Here is a 24,730-nt window from a genome sequence, read left to right on the forward strand (position 1 = left end):
ACTACTGATAGACCTCCACCTCCGCCAATAAGTAGAAACTTCCAAGGATGCTCTAATGTAAAACTATAAGATTAAAATAGAAAACAGATTTTGTAATAAAAAAAGGTTGATTTTTATAATAATTATTGTGTGCATCTTTTTCATTCCATTGTACTTTTCAGAGCCAATATTTGAACCCAAGTTCCTGGTAAACACAGAAATATGTTTGAATCAATAATATATTCATTCTATTTTACTTATAATGTGACATTTTTATTTATTTTGTAATATTGAAAGTAATCGCATATTTGATAATAAGACTAGTTGTAATAATTGTTGAAAGTTTGGAATAGCTAAGAAAGCTATGATGCTTTTGAGTTTCAAAGCCCCTGGTGGCACTCCAACACTGGAGACCTCTGGAATTTTTAGCCTTTTTTAAAAATATTTTAATCCTGTTTTTTCTTTAGGGCATTGCTCATGGGCCCCTGGGTTTAGCCAGTTAGCGCACATTTTTTTTTCAGGCCATTTTTACCAATCATGTTATTGTAGACTTATGTAGCCTACATAGTCTATGTAATACAGTAATACACACATATATTTGTCTTTTCTTTCATTTCATTTTCTACATCATGACGCATGTTTGTTTTATAGATACACAACAGATATTTACAATTTTTGTCATTTGCTGTAACCTGCTTTGCTATTTTTTTCTTTTATTGTATACGAATTGCAATAAAGAAAGATTATTGATTGATTGTTTTTGACATTAGATTGGTTATTTTTTTTGCTAATAATGTAAACATTTTATTTAGTTCCTGTTCCTAGTTTGCCTTCTAGAAATTTCCGTCATAACAACTTATGTAAGCATAGACTTGCATCATTGATTAATGCATAGGGAATAGAATCGGGTATTTTTTAGTTTATGGGGACGGAAGCTATAATCAAGATAATGGTAATCATAACTTTATAATCTTGTTTGTAGGTTGTAAACTTGTACTATGTCACATAGGCAAATATGCTTGATGCAATAAAGAGCAACATAGATGATATAGACACATTTGAATGCACTACAGGCTGTATAATGAGGAATACCTCAATCTTCAGGTGCTTCCTTTCGAAAGTTTGTATGTTTGTTGCAAGAACACTTTTGTTCCATTTATACCTTTCTTCAATTTAGACTCAGACTGAACATGATGTCAAGACATGAATACTAATCTCATATATTCTGCTTGTGTTTCCACATCCTCAATGATAAAATTTCCACTCAGTTGACTAGTTTCTCGTTCTACGATCGTCCTTGTCCCGATTTCATCCCCAATAAGGGTAAAAGGGTGTGTGGCAAAATGTGTTCTTCGCCTTGCTTGTATCCTTAGGCAAGACACTTTACTTACATTTGCCTCTCTTCGACCAGGTGTACAAATGGGAACCTGGTATAGGACAAAACACAACTGCGCTGATTACATTATGTTTCCAGGCGTGTTTGATCCAAAAACATTACATTGTAATGTAGCATAGGGGAACATCAGCACGAGTATAGATCATAACAATATTTTGAATAAATAAATAAATAAAGCGCCATCTGTCTTACATTTTGCATATAAGGATATCAAAGAAAGATGTAAATGTTATGTCACACAAAAAGTGCATATGCTCACTTAACTTTTTATTTATTATTTATTTAAATTAGTTTTACAAGGGTAGTTTTGGATGCAGAGAAGATTTAAATTGAGGATGTGGTGCAAATTTGTATTGTTTTCAAACTGACATAACCGATTGATGCCGTATTAGATAATTCCTCTCCATTTTTTAGTTACGATTGCCTTTGTGTTGTGAATGCTTTTGAGTTGACCTTCTATTTGAAGTACCATAGAAATGTACCATAAAATATTAATGTTTGTTTCCATATCTTGAAAAACAAACACAGTATTCAAATAGGGATAATTAACTCTTGCTCCATCCTGGTTAAAATAGAGAATCATAACTTTGCAATTCACTTTGTAGGTTAATTATGTCATAGTTCACAATGCAATTCTTGAACTCTTCTTTTTTACTCGATTTTAATAATACATGAAATTGTTTCTACATTAGAATTTTTTAAATATTGACAAAAAGCAAGATTTTTATATACATCATATACTAATTGTTGTTTATTGGAAAGAAAAAGATTGTTTTTTTAATTTCAGTTAATTTAAAGGAAATAAATATATAAAACTGTTTCTTTCCAAAATCAAATACAAGTTGCCTGCTCCTTCTCCATTTTCATCCTCATAAGTTAATCTTTTTCTATTACCAGGTGTTGCTGCTTTCTATGCACATTTACCCAATGTTAATTCTATAGTATCAACAATTCATTGTATTTGCATTTCTGAGAACATTTCTGCAATATCAAACTCTTCGCTGCTCAATTTCTTAACTTTATTCTGAAGTAGTTCAATGATTGGTGGTAAGTTTTCACTTTGTTTTTCTTGCCATACTTGTTGGTCTATGTTGCTTGATGCATAAACAACACAGTTCACTTCTCCTTCAATAGGTTTAATGATCATTGCTGGGAAGACCTCTTTGATTGTGGCTAATGATGATGCTTTTAAATCATCTTCTCGACAGCCAAAATTTAAAGCAAAGAGACCTTGAAATAAAGAAAACAGGACAAATTATTATTTCATAATAATACAATTTTATTTAATTCAGATCATGTGGCCCACTTCACTTGCCAACCTCTTATATCTTATATCTAGATCTGCCCACATATACATTAATCTGAGGTTTTCAATTAAAATAAGATACAAACAATTTACTAGGAAGTTTTGTCAGAAATCGCCTGGTGGTAAATGTTTTTGATGCAAACAATTCAGTCTAGCAGTCAAGCTCTCACTGTCAACAAAACTTGACTATCATAAACTGACTTTACTCTTTATCAACAACTATAGATGCTATAAAATTTGGCCAATTGAATTGAACAATTATTGGTGGTAATAAAGAATAACAAATACTTGCCTTTCTGTTTTAAGAGAGATTGAACTTTCAGTAGAAATGATTTTTGTAGAAATGCTTTAGGTGGCCAGATTGAACCCTCACTTGCATTTACATCAAAACAGATGACATCATACACATTATTATCTGAGAAATATTACAATTTAATTAGAAGTTTAATTAGAATCTTTTTCTTCACGAACAGAAAGTTTGTACTGAAGGTTTAAAAAACCCCAATATATCCTCTGAGCAAGTTGTACACTAATTAAATACTGTCTCAAATACATCAACTTTATCTGGTTTCTTGCTGCCTTTGAGTTACTATTGAGAGGATTTCAATTACAGTATATATCAAGTACTTTTTTTGTCTGCTGTTTTCTGTTTATAATTACAATAAATATACAAATCATTTTCTATTTAAAATATTTTAAATCAATATTATTACTACTTTGCATTATAGGAACAAATTGATGTAAATATACATTCAATGTTACAATAAAAAATATTTTTTTTACAATATTTCATTTTCTTTACTAATTTTTTATTTATAATGTACTTACTTGTTTGTGAGTTATCCTCTATAAATTTAATACCATCTCCTTCCAATAATTGCAGTCTTTCATCAGGTACCACACCAAATCTATCTTGAGCAATTTTGATAATTGCTGGGTCTAATTCTACGACATCTAACTTAATCTACACATGAGAAATAACGCATTTCATAGTATTAAAGTGGTTCCAGTCTGAACCTACTAATGCTACTACAGTATAGTCTTGTCCAGTAGCGTAATGCAGGGGAAAAAGCCCTGGTTTAGCACTCACTAGGGGCCGTCCAATGCTGTCCGTTGCTCATGCTCTGGGGCCTCAGGATTTAGTTATTGGTAGTTTTTGATGACTAATAAATCTTAATACTTACTGTTGGAAACATTGAATGTAAGACTACTGGTAGACCTCCACCTCCTAAGCCAATAAGTAGAAACTTCCAAGGATGCTCTAATGTAAAACAATAAGAAAAATATTATGTATATGAATATGGTTTTATAACATAATGAAGCCAGGCCTGGTAAATTGAATTTTGAGAACACTGAAATATAGTATTATCAATAACTTTCATTCTATTACATAACTTTAAAAAAAATATACAATACAATATAATACCATACTAATGTAGAATTCATGAAAAATAATAATTATATGACATATAAGGACAACTGGGTTTATCCCACATTTTCTAAGGAATAAACGTCACTTAATACTTTGATACATACGTATAACTTGTTGAAAGTTTGGAATAAGTGCTAAGCCAGCTATGATTCCTTTGTGTGTTTCAAAGCTAATATAGCTTCTATCTACGACTACTTTAGATGTTCTTTTACCTCCTTTACTTCTCACTGACACTACAAAAAAGAAAGTTTTATCTTCAATTTTTTTGATATATAAAACTGACACTACAAAAACGAAAGTTTTATCTTCAATTTTTTTTGATATATAAAACCAATAAATATGTATGTGTGCAACATTTTGATCCTTTTACAACATCGCACACATATTTATTGGTTTATTGTAAAGAATAGAGAATTTATATATCTCCATATAAAAAACATTTTTCAATTGTCATTTATTTGTTATATTCATTATTAAGTCACCATTGCGTGTATGCAAAATTGCTAAACATAGAAAAACAAAAACATGCTATAAGAAATTATAACATTTTGGATCCATGGAGGGATAGTCACATGAAGCCATTTTGAACTCAACTCAACTCGTTCTTGCATGTGCATATAATATACAGTAATACCCACGTATATTTGTATTTTCTTTCATTATCTTTCCAAAATGTGTCCATATCTATGCCTACAGCATGAAAACATGTTTATTTTATAGATAACACAACAGACATTACATTGGTTATCTTGTTTGCTAATAATTAGTTTCTATTATCTAGTTTGCCTTTTAGAAATTCTGTTTATGTAACTTTATGTAAGCATCATAATATATGATAATGTATAGGGTAATATAGAGTTTTTTAGTTTAGAGGAGCTAATTATCAAGATACTATGGTAATCATAACTTTATAATTTTGTTTGTAGTAGGTTATCACATAGGAAAAAATGCTTGAGGCAATAACAAGCAGGCTGTTTTATGAGGAGTACCTCAATCTTCAGACGCTTGCTCTGAATGTATGATACAAGGACACTTTTTGTTCCATTTATACCTTTCTTTAGTTTAGACTCAGACTGAACATGATGTTGTGACTTCATGAACACTAATCGTCTCATGGATTCTCCCTGCGTTTCCACATCCTCAATGATGAAATCTCCACTCAATTGACTAGTACCTCGTTCAACGATCGTCCTTTTTCCAATATCATCACCAATAGATAAAAATGGTACCTAATAGAAAAGGATTAACGCAAACTTATGTTTTTAAACTGCTTCTTTAATGATTACCTCCATTGAGGATTGATTAATAATTAATTATTATTAATTAATAATGAGCATGTTCCGTTTGACAATGTAGCATAATAAGGGATCATCTACATGTTGTAGACAAATACATTAATACTGAGAATAACATTGTTCTGTATAACTGCAGTGTGTCTATTGCAATGTAGCATAATAAGGGATCATCCAACATGTTGTAGATGAGTACACTAATACTGAGCATAACATTGTTCTGTATGTCTGCAATGTGTCTATTGCAATGTACCATAAGTATCAACAGGTTGTACAAGTACACTAATAATGATTATTATGTTCTACATGAACAGAGAATAAAGGATCATTAGCATGCTCTAGACAAGTATATTTATACTGAGCATGACTGCTGCAGTATATCTATTCAGCATAAAGTATGTTGTAGAGTACATTTTTCGTCTATAAAAGGTAAGTATATAAACATGAACTTACCTTTGTATTTTCAGGCAGATCAGAAGGCGCCAACTCCATGACATCACCAGACAGTTCATCTTGTATTGCCTTCAGACTCTCATATTGGTTGTCCCGATGAAGTGTGACAACAATAAGACGTTGGAAACCAGCAGACTTAGCAAGCTCAACACGCCCCTTGGGATTACTGAACAACCACTCAACCTCTCTAAAATGAGTTACAGGTAACATTATTTTCAGATGTTTTAAAGCTCTGTCTACATTATCAAACTAGTTTGACAAAAAAAGTGTGATGTGTCCAAATATGGTAGTGATATGCCCAAATATGGTAGTGATATGATGTCATCATGACCATATATTATATGGGCACATCACATTTTTTGTCACAAAGTTTGGCTAAGAGTTTGTTTTAGTTTTCTAACAATGGATATACTGACCTTCCTTGTGGGACAATAAACACAGCAAACTTGTTGGCAGGGGGAAGTGCACCTTTTGAATCAACAACAAACAGAGTAAATCTGGGAGTTGTTGGTTCTTTTGCATTGTACAACTGGAAGGACAACTGCTCTTCATCCACTGACCTATTTAAAAGGGATCAGTACAAAATAAGATACTACGGCTGTTTTATTATCAAATTTACAGTACATGGTATTGTGTAAATAAGTGCATTGTGTAGGATTGTAGATAATAATAATATATATCATTTTGTTTGGCAAATCCAGTAAAGAATTTACTCACACTCTTTAGCTTTCGCCATCTTGCCTGATGGTTTGATCACAAGTGATCCGGTCCACTGCTACTTCCTGGAAATCTGTTGTTGTCGTTTCTAGGTGACGTCATACTTTTTCGTAGCATTGATGTGTATACGTGATTGAGAAATACATCATTGCTACGAGAAAAAAAACAGATTTCCAGAAAGTAGCAGTGGACCGGATCACTTGTGATCAAGCCATCAGCCAAGATGGTGAAAGCTAAAGAATGCGAGTAAATTTACTGGATTTGTCAAACAAAATGATATATATTATTGTAAATTGTGTGTGTGTGTACATCTGCTAGATATACAGTAGTAATTTTGTCTTCTTAATCAGTAATAGTACAAATTCAGACTTTTATAATTTAAAGATGGATTGTTTTGTGTTTAATGTGTTATTTCAAACAATGGTATGGTATTACAATCTTTCTAAACAAAGTTTCTAATGAAACTACTCAATTTCTTATTTTTAATATTTGGACCCCAATGGAAATAAATCACTTAATAAGTCACGTAATTGAAGGGCGTTATCATGATATTTATTTTAAATCTTTGTTTGTATTTCATATGAAGGGTATCTAATAAAATCAATTAATCAATCAAACCATGACAAGGTAAAGCAGTTGATGAAGAAAATGTGTGACAAATTTGTAATCTGTAAATGTAAAGGTGAAAGGTCATCTGATTACCTAGTTTTTAGTGAGTGACGCATCACATGATAGTCCTGCTGGGCTTTGATAGCTGTTATCACAGCCTCAGCTGACTCCAGCCGTAGATTACTAGAATTCTTAGTGAAGAATACATCTAGTGGTAAAGGTGCCTGAGATTGAATTTTAGAAATGATTATATAAATATTTACAACAAATATATTGAGTTAAGATTTATAAACAATAACAGCATAGAAGAAATACTAAACTGCTGATATATTATCGTAAAATAAAAGCTAAAATAAAAGCTAAAATTTAAAACGAGGAAATCTGTGAGAATGAGGAAAAGCTGAAATTACAGTATATATTACTAAAATTTATCTAATATAATAATAGTATTATAACCATTTCTCTACAAGTCATTTTATAGAGGGCGCATGTTAAAGTTCAACTGTAGGAGAGCTATGCCTGTTTGATGATGTGTATAAAACAAATATTGAATGTGGTCATTTTATAGAGGACGCATGTCTAAAAATCAATTGTAGGTTGTAAATGTTCAAGAGGCTAGAGTTACTACTGTAGAACTGGTATGAGGTAAATCAAATATTGTATTGACTAATCATTTTATAGAGGGGGCATGTCTGAATTCAATTTAGTAAATGTACAGGAGGCTAGAGCTATTATGCCTGAATGTGTAAGTAAGTGGTGTAATGTATATAAAACAAATATTGTAGAGGGCATATATCTGAATTCAATTCAGTAAATGTAAAGGAGGCTATCATGCCTGAATCTAGAACTGTATGAGATACATATAAAACAAATATTGACTGGTTTTATCAATACATGGTTTGAAACATTACTCTTGGTGATCTATATCCGGCTATTGGCTATATTTTGAGACATGTTCCTCAACCTAGTGAATATTTGTACAATATAATGAAAGAGTTCATCAGCATATTTTAAACACAAAGTATAATCACCAGTCTATTTAGTTAGCAGTTTATATGTTATACTGTAGGCCTACCTTGCTTGCCATGATTGGTTTAAATTTAGTACAGACAAAAACGAAGACAGGGAGAGCAAAAGCAGATTTTTTCTCTTCATTATCATCTGTAATAATCTTGTGTACCCTTACCAGCCATGACCTGCATTATCAATAATAAAGTATTCATATGAAGTACAACAATATTTGTTAAAGTCAAAGCTATTAATACGATTATTTTTAGATTTTCAAAAACAAATTCTGTATTAATTAGTTACTTCTTTATGTCCAGCATATTTTTTAGGTATTTTGATAAGAATAGCAGAACAAATAGGTGGAAGTTTTTTTATAACTTTTTAGGAGTGGAGTTCTTTTTGACATCAGACCAGATTTGACTCTGCAATACAGTAGACCGATTACTTACTTATTTGTAAACCATGTGACTATTTCCTTTGCTATGTGTTGTTGTGCTAATGATATACAAATATAGCGCCCTCCATAATTAACTACACGATCGATTTCTGAGAACATGTTTTGAACACTTTCAATTGTGGCAGGTTCCGAGTCTGACATAATGGCGTCAAGCGTTCCTTTGTCAATAACCACATTGAAATGATTATCAGCAAATGTCATCTGGAAAAATGAATTATTTTTATTATATATTAGGAATAATGCTATTAAGGATTTAATAACGTTCAGGCTTATAAGTGATATATTCATTCACATACAATGCTCTTGTAGTAAAGAATTTCTTTATCAGAACTTAACCATTGGATAACTCATGGTATCATGAATGACTTGAACCAAGTACCCTTAGGATTGGCACCTGTGTATCTAAACCACCAAGCAGCTATAGCTAATTTAAAATTGTTAATTTTTGCTCTAAAAGCATTGGACAAATAATAGTCATTCTCATTTTGTATAATAGTTTCTAATGCTCAATGCTCGCATCATTACTCCCATGGTTGGATCAAACAAGTATAGAACACACTTGATCTAATCAGTGCAGGTGTGATGGACCCTATTCATCCCACTTGTACACCTGGGTGGAGAGAGATAAACTTATGTGTGTGTGTGTGTGTCTTGCCTAGGACACTAAGCAATCTGAAAAGCATTGATGACTCTCAAAGTCTCGATCTCACGATAACACGCTGAGCAATATTGGCAGAAAAGCAATTTCAGAATTATATATTAGTATTAACTTACCTTCTGCACGTCCATTTCAAGAAACTTCATCTCTGGTCTCGTAGACGCGTTTCTCGTAGTCATGTTTTTAATTACCACCTTACTGATATCAATGTTGATCAACTGATGATAGCCCACATCGTACAAGTCCTCGCTCAGTGTTGAGTTACCACATCCTATCATCAGCACTTTGTTACTGCTTTTACTGTACTTGTGCAGGATTTCACATAGATCTCCATATTCACCATACCTTAAAAAAAAAATTAGTTTTAACCTTTTCATATAAAAGGGAAAAAATACATACAGTATACATGCTCGGACTAGTGGACTGGATGCATGAAAGGTGAATATTAAGATATGAATAAATTGATAAATTAGAGAATAAGTGAGTGAATGAATTAGTGAGTGTAAGAATGGTGGAGTGAGTGGATGAATGTGTTGGTTCAACATTGAGTGGAAGATTGAGTTAGTGGATGAATGAATGAGTGGATAGATGAATGCGTAGATGGTTAATGAATGAGTGAGTGCATGAATGAATGAGTGAGTGCAAGATTAAGTGTGTGGGAGATTGAGTGAAAGAATAGATTGAGTGAAAGAATAAAGTGAGTGAGTGGACAAATGAGTGAGTGGATGAATGCGAGTTGTTTGCCGTGGTAGATGGCAGATTGATGCAGGTAAAAAGATTGATGAAAAATCAGCTATGTAAAAGAAGATTGGATGGATGAATAATTTATTAATTGATGGACAAATGGATAAATGAAATCATCAATAAAGTAAGTGGATGGAGGAATGGATGAGCAGCTGAATTAAATGAATAGAAGATGAATTAATGGATTGAGATAGATGAACCTGAAATCTGTTTTACCACTCAAATGCTGCACCACCACGCTTCTTGAAAAATTTGTCCCAATAATCCACAGACTGAAACTCACTACTGCTTCTTGGTAACAAATCCATTTGCTGTTAATATACATGTGTAATGAAAAATTAAGTTTATTAGGTTTTAACCCGCCATCTGTAAATGCAAAGAAAAGTAACTATAGGCCTATGTATTTATTATTAATTAATGACATGTTTTCAGTTGAATTGAATGTTTCTTGAATTTAAATTAGCCATGAAAATTAGGGATTGTTTGATAAATAATGAATCAACACCACTTTCCAAATGTTGGTCAAAAAGACAGGCAATAGCTCCATCCTGAGCAGCCCTGCCATCCATAGGCCTACCTACTACTAGCCTAGCTACAGTAGCATTTAGGCAGGCAGAACTGCTCAGTCAGTGTAGTGTCAGTGAGGCTCAACTCAGGTTAGCCTAGCCTAGCTAGAGTCCTACTTTAGGACAAAACAAGCTCTACAGATAAGCCTATATCCTTAAAATGTATAACGTTATTATGTATCTATTGAATAATTATAAGCAGACGACTTTGGATTATCATTATATTATGTTAATTTATTCATAAACAAGGAAAACTTACAGTCAATCAAAACACGTGTGTTTGTGTTGGAAAACTCATCTGTGTTGTGATATGTAGTTGTTGTAATCCAGCCGGATTCTACATTATAACGACTGTTTCGATAGAAACTACTAAAGAAGTCTATAACCTTTGACCTATCAATGCTGATTTTTAGATTTGATGACATGACCATTGACAGCAGCTCAGATAGATCACAGGAAATGAAAGTAAAATTATAAAAATATAGGGACAGAGAAAATAACATAGTGGTCAAAGAATTACGGTAGTTTAGGCTTCAATCAATGGGGGCTGAAGGAAGCGTACTACAAGGTTGTAAGTTAGATGAACCTCTAGAATCGTCAGGCCACTCTCATCAACCTGACTGGGTCATCCATCCGGCACGTCGAGACGATGGTTCGCAGGTGTCCGTGTTTGTTCACAAAGGGGATCGGAAATCTGAGGACGCTAGGGTTCAAAATGCTGCTAAGGTACTGTAGAGTGGACCGTGTACAGTATTACTACAGTACTAGATGTACACCAGCACTGTGGTATAATTTATGGACTTTAGAATTGTTTTAATGATGAATCTCAATTAAATAATGAATTATTTAATGGAAATGTAGGAAGGAGAGTTATTTTATAAATAAAATACAACTAGAAACTTGGCCTAAATTCTTTCTATTATCCTGTACTACAGTGGCATAATTAATGAAATAATTTCACAATTGTGACACCAACCAATAAACACAAATCTATATTAATTGGTTCCATGGTCCCTATTGGTGTTTAATTTAGGCCTAAACTAATAAGACTGGATCTGTTTATATTATAAAGCCTAACCTACTGTATCTATACTATTACGATTTAAAATAGAATGTATTTTTAAATTTATTGATACCAAATAAAAATGCAAGTAAATAAATCTGTAAATGTAACCTGATTCATCTCTTTTTTGTTTGTTTTTGCAGCAACTAAAAGTTCTTCGCCATCCAACTATATTAAAATTCTTTGCGTCATGTAAAAATGTTGAAGGCACGTATCTAATCACAGAACAAGTGAAACCATTAGACCTGGTGTTGGAAAATCTCAGCTCGGAAGAAATATGTGTTGGGATGTATAACATTATAGAGGCCTTAAGTTTTCTACATACAAGGGTAAGACATTAACATTGATGTGCTATGATTGCAGGTCAAGTATAATGTACAATACAGTGCATTGTTTGACCACTGTACTTAATATACCCCCTCCCCTTTACCAACCAAAAAGTGAAGATGGTCTAACACTGACTTGTAATTATTTATTTTTTTATTCACTGCGTTTATGTTTATTTTAATTATTGTTTTCCAAGGTTCTTATTAGCTTAAAGATCTTAAAATATGCATCCTCCATTTACTTGTTTGTTGTAGTAGTAAGTGGAAAATAAATTGAATTGAATAAATATGATTTATAGATTAAAACTAGGTATTAAAAAGAAAATGTATGCATATATTAAATTTATATTTTCTTGATGCAGTTCTTTTGCATATCTTAGCTTTCAAGGAATATCCTTGTTAAATGCACTTTATAACCTTTTCATTCTCAAATCTTTTAGAATTATTAACATGTTTTTTTTCCTTTCATTTTAGGGTGGTGTATCTCATAACAATGTATGTACATCTTCTATTTATGTGAGTAGTCAAGATGGAGGCTGGCGACTTGGTGCAATGGAACACCTTTGCAAATTTGAAGATGCCACCGTACAGGTAAACTGTCAATGAACCTAACCTAAACAGTAGGCACCTATAAAGGGACACCTTCAGGACCTCTAAAGATTATTGTCCCCTAAAAAACAAAACAAATGAGGATTAATAAAATCAGACTTTAAATAGTTAATTTAAAAGTTAATCACTTTTTTAGATTTTTTTAAACTGATTTTATTGCTAACAAAAAAACAACATAAACATAACATTGACAAAAGGTGATAAGATTTAGTTAAACGAGACTAATCAAAGCTTAACACCAACAATAAGAAATAGTATAATTTTTTTAGAAAAATAAAGTTTTCTTTTATAAAATTACTGAATAAATGGTTAAATACCAACTCTATTGACAAACAGTCATCAAACCCATCTCTTTTGCAGAGCAGCATAATTTCTACCTAGTTCAAGCCTTGTTGTGGTCATAGTGCTTTAGAGAAAATTTATTTTGGTTAGGCACTTTACAAAAGACAATTATTGTTTTTAAATCCAACAAAAAAACAAAAAAAATGACTATTTTTTGCTTTAAATTACTAAATAATTATTAAGGAGATGTTGTGGATCAAAGAGATAAAACCTACACTCAATAAACAATCGGATTCCATCAAAGCTAAATTGTTTATCTAACTCAGTAGGAGGAGCTAATTACTTAATTAGCCCTCAATTAGCATTTCCTGTCACCAACTTTGGTGCTTAGTGCACATAATTATTATTGTTTTGTATTCACTTGATCTTGAAAATGGTTCTATGATGGTACCGAAACGTCGATCTCTCTTTTTGTCATTAAATTTTATATTGAAATTATATAGTAAACGTCTTTTAATTCGTAATTTGAAACATGACAACCAACTTCATCTGTTCAGAAGTCTTGAGCGATGCAGTCAAAAGCTTGTTAGTTGTGAGTCATCTCTTGACTTTCTACAACTATGTCAAAATACCGGGGTTACCCCAACATTTGCGAGAGCTGATCATACTAAACGTGAACGTTGGAGAACATCTTCTAAGAAGTTTGAACAGAATATCATTGAGGAGGAAATTAAGCTTAAATGTAAACACCTAAAGGAACTGAGAAAGACGATGAACAAATTGTACCTGGATATTAAGAACATGTGTTCTTCTTTTCGATACATCTGTATACTTAAAACGATAACAGAACTAAGGATAAAACAAATGGACGGTGAACTGCGGAATCACTCCAAGAAGATCGCACGCCTATTATACAAGGATCGAGACATAGACGAACACATTACCAACTTATCTTCGTACCAGCTTTCCATCTTCCAAAAACTGGTTCTTAGTCGTGTCTTACAGTTCGCCTTACCACATCAATCACAACGTAGGGAAATTTTAGCCAACTTTGAAAAGGCTTACTGGCGTGTCGAGAAGAAACTAAATAATGAGGATATGAAGGAGCTCACATCAGCAACTTTAAAGTCGATTGCTCTAAACTACATCGAACGCAAGGACCAATCTCCACCTAGGTCCCTGAAAAGAGCATTGGGACAATTGAAGAAAAGGGATGACATTGTCATTACTACACCTGACAAAGGTTCCGGAGTCGTTATCATGGATAAACATCATTATGACCAACTTCTTAGACAATCGTCTATAAACAACACATCTAAGTTTATACCCGTAAGTAAGACACAACCTAAGTCTAGAGGTAGACCAATTAAGCATTTCCATCCTCTCTTAGAAAAGGAGAAGCAACTATCTAATATTGTTCGTAATATACTACCGAAGGAAGTAGCATCTACACTAACATCACAAGGCTCGAGGTTAGCCCATCTGTATGGTCTTCCCAAGACGCACAAAGAAAATCTATCTATTAGGCCAATACTCTCAGCCACTGGCACTTACAATTTTAAATTAGCACAATGGTTAGATGAGAAGCTAAAACCATTAGCCAGCAACGAATACTCTATACCAGACATTTTTGATTTTGCTAAAGAGTTACGTTCTACTGAAATTGGTTCAGATGATGTTCTGGTCTCTTACGACGTAGTTTCTCTATTCACCAATGTTCCACTTGATGAGACCATTAACATTCTTGTTCATAAGGCCTTTAAAGATGACTGGTTTAACTCTGAACACGGTTTATCTATCGATAAACAAGGTCTTAAGGACCTACTTACAATTGCGACCAAAAATCAACTTTTCCAATATGATGGTGATCTATACGAGCAGGTTGATGGCGTAGCCATGGGTTCACCGCTTGGACCACTGATGGCAAATGTTTTCATGTGTTACATTGAAGATACCTTACAAGCAACAGGGAAAATGCCGCAGTTCTATCGTCGCTACGTTGATGACACAATCGTATTCATGCCAAGCCAGGTTTCAGCACAGAATTTTTTGAACACTTTGAACAATTCACACGATGCCGTTGATTTTACAATGGAAATTGCTAGAGATAACTCAATAAATTTTTTAGGTATGACTATCTCAAAAAACGATATATCTCTTGAAACCAAAGTATATAAGAAATCCACTAATAAAGGCTTATTATTACATTATGATAGCCATGTGGATATCAAACATAAACGTAATCTAATTCACACAATGCTTAATAGGGCCTACAAATTGTCATCTACGCATGACATTTTCCTATCAGAGGTTGATAATGTAACAAAGATTTTTCAAAGGTTGAATTATCCTTTAGATCTTATTAGTAATATTGTTAAGGCTTTTAACCAATCCATTAATACTTGTGTGACTCCTAGTAATACTAATGAAGATATGCTAACTGATGAATCTCCCCAGCCTATTAGGATTGTACTACCGTACAAGGATCAAACTTGTTGTAACACGGTTACTAAACAACTTAAACAACTTAGTGCGAAGATTGAAAATGATATTTTACCAGTATTTACTAGTCGTAAGATAGGTGACACCTTAAAACCTAAAGAAATGAAACCCAGAATCATTAATTCACAATGCGTTGTGTACAAATTTCAATGTGGTTTGTGTGATACAAACTATGTCGGTTACACTTGCCGACACCTTTACAAACGCATTAATGAACATAACAAAAGTATTATAGGCGATCACCTAAAACAACATGGCATAACTGGTGATATCTCGGAATACTTTAGAGTCTTATCTAAATGTAACAATAAGTTTGATTGCCTAATTAAGGAGATGTTGTGGATCAAAGAGATAAAACCTACACTCAATAAACAATCGGATTCCATCAAAGCTAAATTGTTTATCTAACTCAGTAGGAGGAGCTAATTACTTAATTAGCCCTCAATTAGCATTTCCTGTCACCAACTTTGGTGCTTAGTGCACATAATTATTATTGTTTTGTATTCACTTGATCTTGAAAATGGTTCTATGATGGTACCGAAACGTCGATCTCTCTTTTTGTCATTAAATTTTATTTTGAAAAAATAATTATTAAATTACAGATAAATAATAATTGTTTTCTATTTTTGGTCAAAATGAATAACTATTATGTGACATTAAAATGACATATTGAAAAACAATTTAAAAAACAAACAATACATCTTTAATAAGGTTATCCCTTTGATTGGCAATACTGTTAAAACATTTATTAGTCCTTGTTCACAGGAAAGTGTCTCATCATGAAGGATGGGTTCTACTGTGTACTTTACTGTGTATTTTTTTAATTTTCTATTCATTAATTCCTCTTAGATTATTTTCATAATAAATATTGTGCTATGGTACAATAGATCGACAAAACTGTGGTGTTTTTATTTTTTTATTATTTATGAAAACAATCCTGAACCATAGAAGATGTACAGTATAGACACAAACAATTTGAGTAGAAACTAAATGGGAACAGAGCATCGAATACAATTCCAATCCTTTAGTGCACAATGCTTTTGAAAACTGCAATGTAGTATTATGTTCTGGGATCAGAAACTAACATTCCTTAAATAATATAAATATAATTACAATTTGGACTGAAATATTGTGGTTTTGAAGACTGGCATTATTTGTAGAAAATCTCAAGTAATTGAATCATTTTTTTTCTTTTAGTTTTTGAAAGACAGTAAACCATTGCGTCATAGCGAGGCAATTCCACCAGAAGAAAACGAAGATTCCTTAACATCCAATGCACCGTCACTAGGTCATGCCAGGGATGCGTATGCGTTTGGTGTCTTAGCAGAGCATCTTTTACAATACTTGGAAGAACTTGGTAAAAATTTTAAGATCAACTTAGTAAAACTATCTATCTATTGATTGTGTAACAGGGCTTGAAATTTACTTTTTTATTTACTAACTAAACCTAAACTTTTATTCAATTTACAAAATTAGCTAGCTTTGAAATTTGTAACAGCATTTTTGGATGACACCTGACTGTAAATCTTTTTAATGGTGGTGCAATGTTATACAAATAATGAATGTTTATGAGTGTAATGGTACAAATAATGGCATGAGGTGAATGATGAAAGGTTATATTTCAACAAAAATCTGCTGCTGGTGTCGTGTTTACAAGCGAAACTGAGGCCAGACGACAGTTGTGCTGTTGTATATCACAGTAATTTGTATACTAGATTTTTTTTCATCCGCGAAACTTTTTTTTTCGTACACAAAAATGTTTTATAAAGTACTATTAAACGATCGTTTAATAGTGCGTACTATTGCACGCCATGTGACCCACAATCGTCCAATCAAATGACAGGAATTTATTTAGGTGTTATATAATATACAAATTTAGACTTGCCAAAGTTTAATACTGTGCTTGTCCTGCAGATGAGATTACTGTAGGCTTACATTATGTCAGGCCTAATATTTCTTTATGAATACCGTAAAAATATTACAATGAAAAATGATATTGAATTTGGTATAAATTATTGATATGAATAATTTAATAATTATGCAGTCATGCAGCATACAAGTACATTCATTGTTTTTGTATTGCCAAAGTTGAATGAATATTATGCATAATTGATAGAATTATCATAAATATACATAATTTAATACAACTAGACATTCAAATTGCTTTTCCATGGCTTTCTTTCATTTCTAACACAATGTTCTCAGTCTTGGGTACAGTACATGAATAAATTGTTTTCCAGATAAAAAAATTCTTTTTCTAATTATTTCAAAATATTATTTATTGATATTTATTTTGTTTTAATTTCTAGGTGACATTACAAATTCATTTGTTGAAAGACTCAATTCTTTTGTTGATCCTGATCCAAAAAAGAGACCTCAATTGCGAACATTACTACAAGATCATATATTTAGGTAAGTAAATCTCATTTTACTATTAAATTGCGCTAGTTTTATTTATTTGTAGTATTTTAATCGACATTTTAGGATTTTATATTTATATTTTGTATGGCTTTTATATCGTAATTTATATATTTTATGTACTGTATCCATTTTATATTTGTATGTACTGTATTTTAAAAAGGCCAACAGAGTTTCCCCATGGGGATAATAAAGTTTTAATTGAATTGAATTGAAATTGCAGTATAAACAAATGAGTTTAAATTGAAAATCCTTGACAAAATAAACCTTTTCGTAAGCTAAAGCTTGTTTGGTGGTTAAAATGGAACATCAAGTCATCTGTGTTTGTGATTATACTGCAATTAAACATCAGTGTCCACAATCATACACCAAGAGCTTGTTCAGTCTTAACTGATGGTCATAACTCCCTGATTAAAGCCACCCCTGTTAGACCATTGCTATAAAACAGTTTTAGCTAAGACTACGTTCAGTACAAATTGAGGACGCACTTGACGCACTTAATGTTCGTCACGTTTACTCAATTCACAATCATTACAGTACATACACTTCTACGTGAGAAAATCTATATAAAGATCATCATTATTATTATTTGATTTAACACTTAAAACTCATTCAATGTGTTGTCTTTCACCATCAATATACATATAATCAGCACCATGTTGACAAAAAGAGAGGTTTAAGACTGTTTTATTAAGTCTCCTTTAATTTTAAAGACTGCTTACAGGTTAGAGCCATAGACTTACTCAACTATTCTTTAACTACTGTGTACGCTGCCATACCATTGAACAGAAGAAAAACTTTGATCATTATCATAGTTAATATATTCATATTTATTTTTTTTCTAGGAATGACTTTCTGGAAATTATAAAGTTCTTAAACCACCTGACACTAAAGACAGAGCAAGAAAAGAATATATTTTTTGAAGATCTAGCTCCTCGTCTACACGGTCTTCCCGCCAAGTTAGTTGCTATCCGTCTAGCCCCAATGCTGCTATCCAGCTTTGTTATGGCTGAACCAGTGGCTGTTGATAAGCTGTTTGTACACCTTCTCACACCTAAGACTGGTAAGAAGAAATGACCATCATTGATGCTTGAAACTCTTGATATATTACTTTAATCTTACTATAATTCACCAAATCTCTGCGTGCCTGTTTGTCTGGGTTTATTCAGAGACTTTGGTGAAGTAATGCTGAGGATATATTGTAGGGCCAGTATGAATCTGAATGATGTTTTAATACATTTGAAACTCGCTCTGGGCGGGTATACTAGCTAATTAATATCACAATTGTATTATAATTTTGTATAGTATCATAGGCACATTCCTTATTAATAGAGGTCATATGTGCATTTTTTTTAAATCTCAACCCAACCTTAAATTCCTATGATACAGAGTCACATGTTACAAACATGTGACTCTGTATCAAAGAACTTTTCTAATACAGAATTTTTGTTTATGTATAAATGTTCCATTTTAGAATACTATTCTATTTGTTTTCTTTCAGACACTCAATCGTCCATTTTCAACAGGCAAACAATCAATCCCATAATTCCAGAGGAACTTTTTAAGAAGCATATACTCCCTCTACTGATTGAGGCTTTCCAGTTACGTGATTCTCATGTCCGCTGCGTTCTGCTACGCCACTTTTCCTCCTATGTACATCTGTTTGACCACTACACACTTAGATCCACAATCCTTGTTAAGGTAATAAACTGAAAATGTAAACAGACAAACTGACAGCTACTAGCTACTATTGTCATTTCTTATGCGAAAGAGCGCCCTGTTTAAATATTTATTTGCGGTTTTTTTTATGTTCACCCCATAATTATTTATTTGTTGACTACATTTGAAATATTTATTTATATATAATTTTTGAATTCTTTTTTTTGTTGGTGGAACTAGCCTTAATGCCCTCTTAGCTTTAGTTTAAGTTTCTCCAGCATACATGAATTCTACTTCTAAAAAAAACTTGCATGTTAATATTACCTAATGAAATATCTGAATTAGAATTGAAAATAAAAATTGAAGCCTACATATTGCTTTATTAGTTCAGAATGTGTCATTTTTATAAGTAATATCAAATAATATCCAATATTGATTAATAGAGGCACTGCCTACTTCCTTTTATTGATACCTGTATACTTTTTTTTATCATCAATTGACTTGTTTTATATTTTACTTGAATTTGTTATGATTACCTCATTTTCTTGAAGGAAGAAATAAATGTTAAGTTGAATTGAATTGAAAGAGCCCCTAAAAAGTTCCCAGGCATTACTTTTGCCAAGTATTTAACACCAATTCTTAAACATTGACCATATTATTTTTATCTAGCTTCTGGTTGGTCTGAAAGATACCAATGATGATATTGTATCGGCTACGTTCCATGCTTTGGCAGATGTTGTGCCAGTTTTAGGTTCTGAGATTGTTGTTGGCGGTGATCGTTTCAAATATTTTGTAGAAGGACGACCAAAGGTATGTTGAATTTGTGTTAGTTATAATAATAATCTGAATATTTATAAGGCACTGTTTACCAAATAATTCTTTAAAAAGAAGAATCAAAAAGGTGTTAATTTTTTCTAAAGGAAATGTTCTATGGCAAAAACTTCCCTATGAGAAATGGAAGTTTATAATATTATTAAATATGTGTCACTCAGTTGATCAGAAATTCTTAGTGGCAGAGGGAACTGAGAGGTACCAAACTGTGGTGACCATACTGATAATGAAGTTTATAGGTTAAAAAATCAATATATTATTTTTTAAGTTTCATACCAAAAAAGAAAATGGAGCATTACAACAAAAGCATGAAGGCAACCTTACAGCAGTGAGTGGCGTAATAGGCTTACCGCTCATTGAGAAAATCGTGAAAAGTAACCACCAAGCAAATGAAACCAATCTTAGGAACCAGGGTGAGGATGAAGAGAAACGGAAGTTAGCAAGGGAGGAAGAAAGACAACAAAAAAGGGAAGAAATGAAAAGAAAAAATGAGGAACGAAAAAAGGAAAGAGAACAGAGATTGTTGAACAAGCAACGTAAGGTTTATTGAATTCTGTGGTGAAAAAAAACACATTCTCATCATGTTGTTGAAAATATTATATTTTGACGAGTTGCCCTTGAAAAGTGATTTAAAAAAACTACTTTATTATACTTATACTCTTCTCTAAAGATGCGAAATTACATTATATACAATAATCATTTATAACTTATCTTATTCCAGATACTTTAGGAAAAATCATTGGGGAAGAAGACCGTCCTCTTATGGCAAATGAGTCGATGGATTCAGTCAGTGATATTCATGCAGATGATACAAATGTGCATCATCCTGAAACAGGAGACAGTGATTGGTCAGATTGGGAAGATGATACACCTATACTATCAGACAACCAAACCAACACATCAACGAAAACCAAAGACAATTCTGAATTGCAAACGTTCAACAAATCTTCCAAATTCTCAAATTCAAATTTAGAAACACAGAATTATAAAACAGAACAAAAAGGTGCTTTAAAATTACAAACTGGGAAAAATGTTTCAAAAACTGAAAATAAGCGACATAAAATGGTGCAAGAACTTGGTAAGGAGTTTATTGTTCCTGATGTCGCTCCAAAACCAGAGGCACAAGAATTTGATTTTTTTGCTGATATGGAACCATCAATTGGAAAAACACAAAAGAATGTTACTCATTCAAGTAAAACGAATGAAAAAAAGACTTCAGAGCAAGATAAGTCGAAATTTACTTTTCAAATGGATGACAGTACGACAATGGTGAGCATTACACATTTTATTTCATTTATGTCACTCAATTATAATTTCACAATCATAATGTCACATAATAATGTCATTTAATCATAATGTCACTTAATCATGTCATCACTTCATGATGATGTCAGTTGATTATAGTGTCACTTGATTTTAATTGATTGTCTTTTCTTTCAGGAGGGTGATGCAGGATGGGGTGATGATGACCTCAACTGGGATTTTGAAGATGAGTGAACTTGCATTACCTCTTGCACTTAACAAAATGAATTTTGTGATTCTAGGTTACTCCAGAAATAAATACACTTTGCTATAACCTCAATATTAACCATAATCTATAGTAATATTAATTAATACTTCACAATAATATTTCCAAAAAATATGACCATTTAATTCATCCAAAACCAGTTTTGTGTTTGGCAATGGCGATTCCTGAAAGCTCATTTAGAATTCACTGTGATGTAACACACACTGACAATCACATTATGATTCAATGTCAGGAGTTTAGTTATTAAGCTAGGCTTATGTTGACAGGAACTCAACTAATATACTGAACTCTGAAGTTTACGCACCCTGTACACCAACACCAGTGTTTTGTATTGTGTGCATCCCAGTTTGTGTAAACTCTAAAATGTTGCTACAATAGGCTATGATTATTTCAACCAGTTTCTTCAACTGCCTCTTCAAACTATCCTTTTTCCGAACTACTACTGTAAATACCCAATGGCTTAAAAGAATTGGACTTAGTGCGTAAAATAGTACCTTGAGTTGAGGTCTTTTCAATGCCAATTTACTATAACAGGTTTTCATATGAAATTAAATCAATCTAATACAAATTGCTTAATAATTAAAATGAATGCAATTGTATAAATAAATTGTCACCATGCACTTTGTTACCATTTAACATTTGTTCAAGAGCATTGTGGGCCAGAATTAAATGCAATTATGATTTCAATCAAATATTGACAAATTGTTATTTGTGAATATGTATATTTATTTACAGTACAGGTATTTTTCTCATTTTTACAACACTTGTTAATTTTTATAGTAAATATATATTTATCAAATTAGGGTTTTAATTTTTATAATAATTTGAAACTTGTTAGTTCCATTTTATATTTTAAAATAAATTTGTGTCATTTTAAATTATTTTTCTTTAATTTTTAAGGTTAAATTGATAGAAAAAGTAAAATCGGAGTATTATGTGTAATGCTGTTATTTTTCTCAGATTACACAATTGAGCTTAGACAAATGTAAATGAAGTTGACGAATGACAATGTTAAACAGTGTCACTCTCCAATTAAAGATGTATTGTCGCCCTGAAAAATAATTCTTAAACATTTGTTTGTTGAATATGCCATTTTAATGTCCCATAATAGTTATCCACTTTGACCAAAAATTGGATTGAAAGCAATGTATTTACCTGAAAAAACTGTAATTTTAAGAATGGTCAAATTGGCTGCCAGCCAGTGGTTTTTGGTTGAATTTAACCATTTATTTTGTCATTTTCTAAGTGAAAACATTTTTTTTCCCCGTTTTTTTTTCTACGGAAGTGATTAACTTTATTAAAACTACAAAATAACCTATTAAAAGTCTGATTTAATTAATCCTAATTGTTCATGTTTTTGGGGGACAATACATCTTTAAGCTAAGAAGTGGCAATATTAAATAATGTCACTTCTTAGCTCAATATAAGGAGTGACAATGTTAAACAATGTCATTCTCCTTTGATTATACAATTGGAGTGACATTGACACTGTCACTCCTTATCTCATTTGTACAAGCAAAGGAAAGTGACATTGTTTAACATTGGCATTCCTTACCTCATTTGTACAAGCAAAGGAAAGTGACATTGTTTAACATTGTCACTCTTTACCTCATTTGTACATACAAAGGAAAGTGACATTGTTTAACATTGTCATTCCTTACCTCATTTGTACAAGCAAAGGAAAGTCACATTGTTTAACATTGTCACTCCTTACCTGATTTGTACAAGCAAAGGAAAGTGACATTGTTTAACATTGGCATTCCTTACCTCATTTGTACAAGCAAATGAAAGTGACATTGTTTTATATTGTCACTCCTTACCTCATTTGTACAAGCAAAGGAAAGTGACATTGTTTAACATTGTCACTCCTTAGCTCATTTGTACAAGCAAAGGAAAGTGACATTGTTTAACATTGGCATTCCTTACCTCATTTGTACAAGCAAAGGAAAGTGACATTGTTTATCATTGGCATTCCTTACCTCATTTGTACAAGCAAAGAAAAGTGACATTGTTTAACATTGTCACTCCTTACCTCATTTGTACAAGCAAAGGCAAGTCACATTGTTTAACATTGTCACTCCTTATACCTCATTTGTAAAAGCAAAGGAAAGTGACATTGTTTAACATTGTCACTCCTTACCTCATTTGTACAAGAAAAGGAAAGTGACATTGTTTAACATTGTCACTCCTTACCTCATTTGTACAAGCAGAGGAAAGTGACATTGTTTAACATTGTAACTCCTTACCTCATTTGTACAAGAAAAGGAAAGTGACATTGTTTAACATTGTCACTCCTTACCTCATTTGTACAAGCAGAGGAAAGTGACATTGTTTAACATTGTAACTCCTTACCTCATTTGTACAAGCAAAGGAAAGTGACATTGTTTAACATTGGCATTCCTTACCTCATTTGTACAAGCAAAGGAAAGTGACATTGTTTAACATTGGCATTCCTTACCTCATTTGTACAAGCAAAGGAAAGTCACATTGTTTAACATTGTCACTCCTTACCTCATTTGTACAAGCAAAGTAAAGTGACATTGTTTAACATTGTCACTCCTTACCTCATTTGTAAAAGCAAAGGAAAGTGACATTGTTTAACATTGTCACTCCTTACCTCATTTGTACAAGCAAAGGAAAATGACATTGTTTAACGTTTTTACTCTTTCGCTCAATTAAATGCACCATGATTTTAAAGGTAACTTATTCACTTTTGATAACATCATTAGTTGCAAGTCACAGATAAAAAATAAATATACAAAAATAAATATAGTTTTGTGGTTGTTTCACTGGTGTACTTACTGATCATTGTCACCAATAACGTCATATTATCACTATCAGAATGATCACTATAAGTTATTAATATCGTCGCCATTCTTGCAACAAACATTTTCT

The 24,730-nt window shown here is 32.2% G+C and overlaps 2 protein-coding genes across 2 annotated transcripts; one reads left to right on the forward strand and one right to left on the reverse strand.

Annotated features, from left to right (window-relative positions):
• Positions 1-2,327: 2,327 nt before the first annotated feature.
• LOC144836873 (eEF1A lysine and N-terminal methyltransferase-like) lies at positions 2,328-10,923 on the reverse strand. The gene is made up of 14 exons (XM_078691782.1): positions 10,877-10,923; positions 10,268-10,362; positions 9,424-9,652; positions 8,642-8,850; positions 8,260-8,380; positions 7,278-7,408; positions 6,275-6,418; positions 5,859-6,045; positions 5,165-5,342; positions 4,218-4,346; positions 3,866-3,942; positions 3,510-3,645; positions 2,974-3,096; positions 2,328-2,605 (listed from the first exon to the last, which is right to left on the reverse strand). Exons 2-14 carry the CDS (start codon positions 10,357-10,359, stop codon positions 2,328-2,330), a joined length of 2,034 nt encoding a protein of 677 aa, XP_078547908.1. The 5' UTR covers positions 10,360-10,362; positions 10,877-10,923.
• LOC144836872 (protein-associating with the carboxyl-terminal domain of ezrin-like) lies at positions 10,909-24,610 on the forward strand. The gene is made up of 11 exons (XM_078691781.1): positions 10,909-11,343; positions 11,824-12,009; positions 12,481-12,597; positions 16,597-16,756; positions 17,709-17,811; positions 18,663-18,880; positions 19,319-19,518; positions 20,146-20,286; positions 20,576-20,843; positions 21,029-21,576; positions 21,748-24,610. The coding sequence occupies exons 1-11, from the start codon at positions 11,158-11,160 to the stop codon at positions 21,802-21,804; spliced, it is 2,184 nt and encodes a 727-aa protein (XP_078547907.1). The 5' UTR covers positions 10,909-11,157; the 3' UTR covers positions 21,805-24,610.
• The last annotated feature ends 120 nt before the right edge of the window (positions 24,611-24,730 follow it).

Source organism: Antedon bifida, chromosome 3 (assembly GCF_963402885.1).
Source record: "Antedon bifida chromosome 3, ecAntBifi1.1, whole genome shotgun sequence".
NCBI classification, from domain to species: Eukaryota; Metazoa; Echinodermata; class Crinoidea; order Comatulida; family Antedonidae; genus Antedon; species Antedon bifida.

Bases quoted from the DNA above. Each gene is read 5' to 3' on its own strand.
- LOC144836873 (XM_078691782.1), bottom strand. From the start codon at position 10,359: ATGGATTTGTTACCAAGAAGCAGTAGTGAGTTTCAGTCTGTGGATTAT. The intron at 5,343-5,858 runs GTAAGTTCATGT...CTTTTCTATTAG, and splicing joins ATCTGCCTGAAAATACAAAG to GTACCATTTTTATCTATTGG. The intron at 2,606-2,973 runs GCAAGTATTTGT...CTTTATTTCAAG, and splicing joins ATCTCTCTTAAAACAGAAAG to GTCTCTTTGCTTTAAATTTT.
- LOC144836872 (XM_078691781.1), top strand. From the start codon at position 11,158: ATGGGGGCTGAAGGAAGCGTACTACAAGGTTGTAAGTTAGATGAACCT. The intron at 12,598-16,596 runs GTAAACTGTCAA...TTTTTCTTTTAG, and splicing joins TTGAAGATGCCACCGTACAG to TTTTTGAAAGACAGTAAACC. The intron at 21,577-21,747 runs GTGAGCATTACA...CTTTTCTTTCAG, and splicing joins TGGATGACAGTACGACAATG to GAGGGTGATGCAGGATGGGG.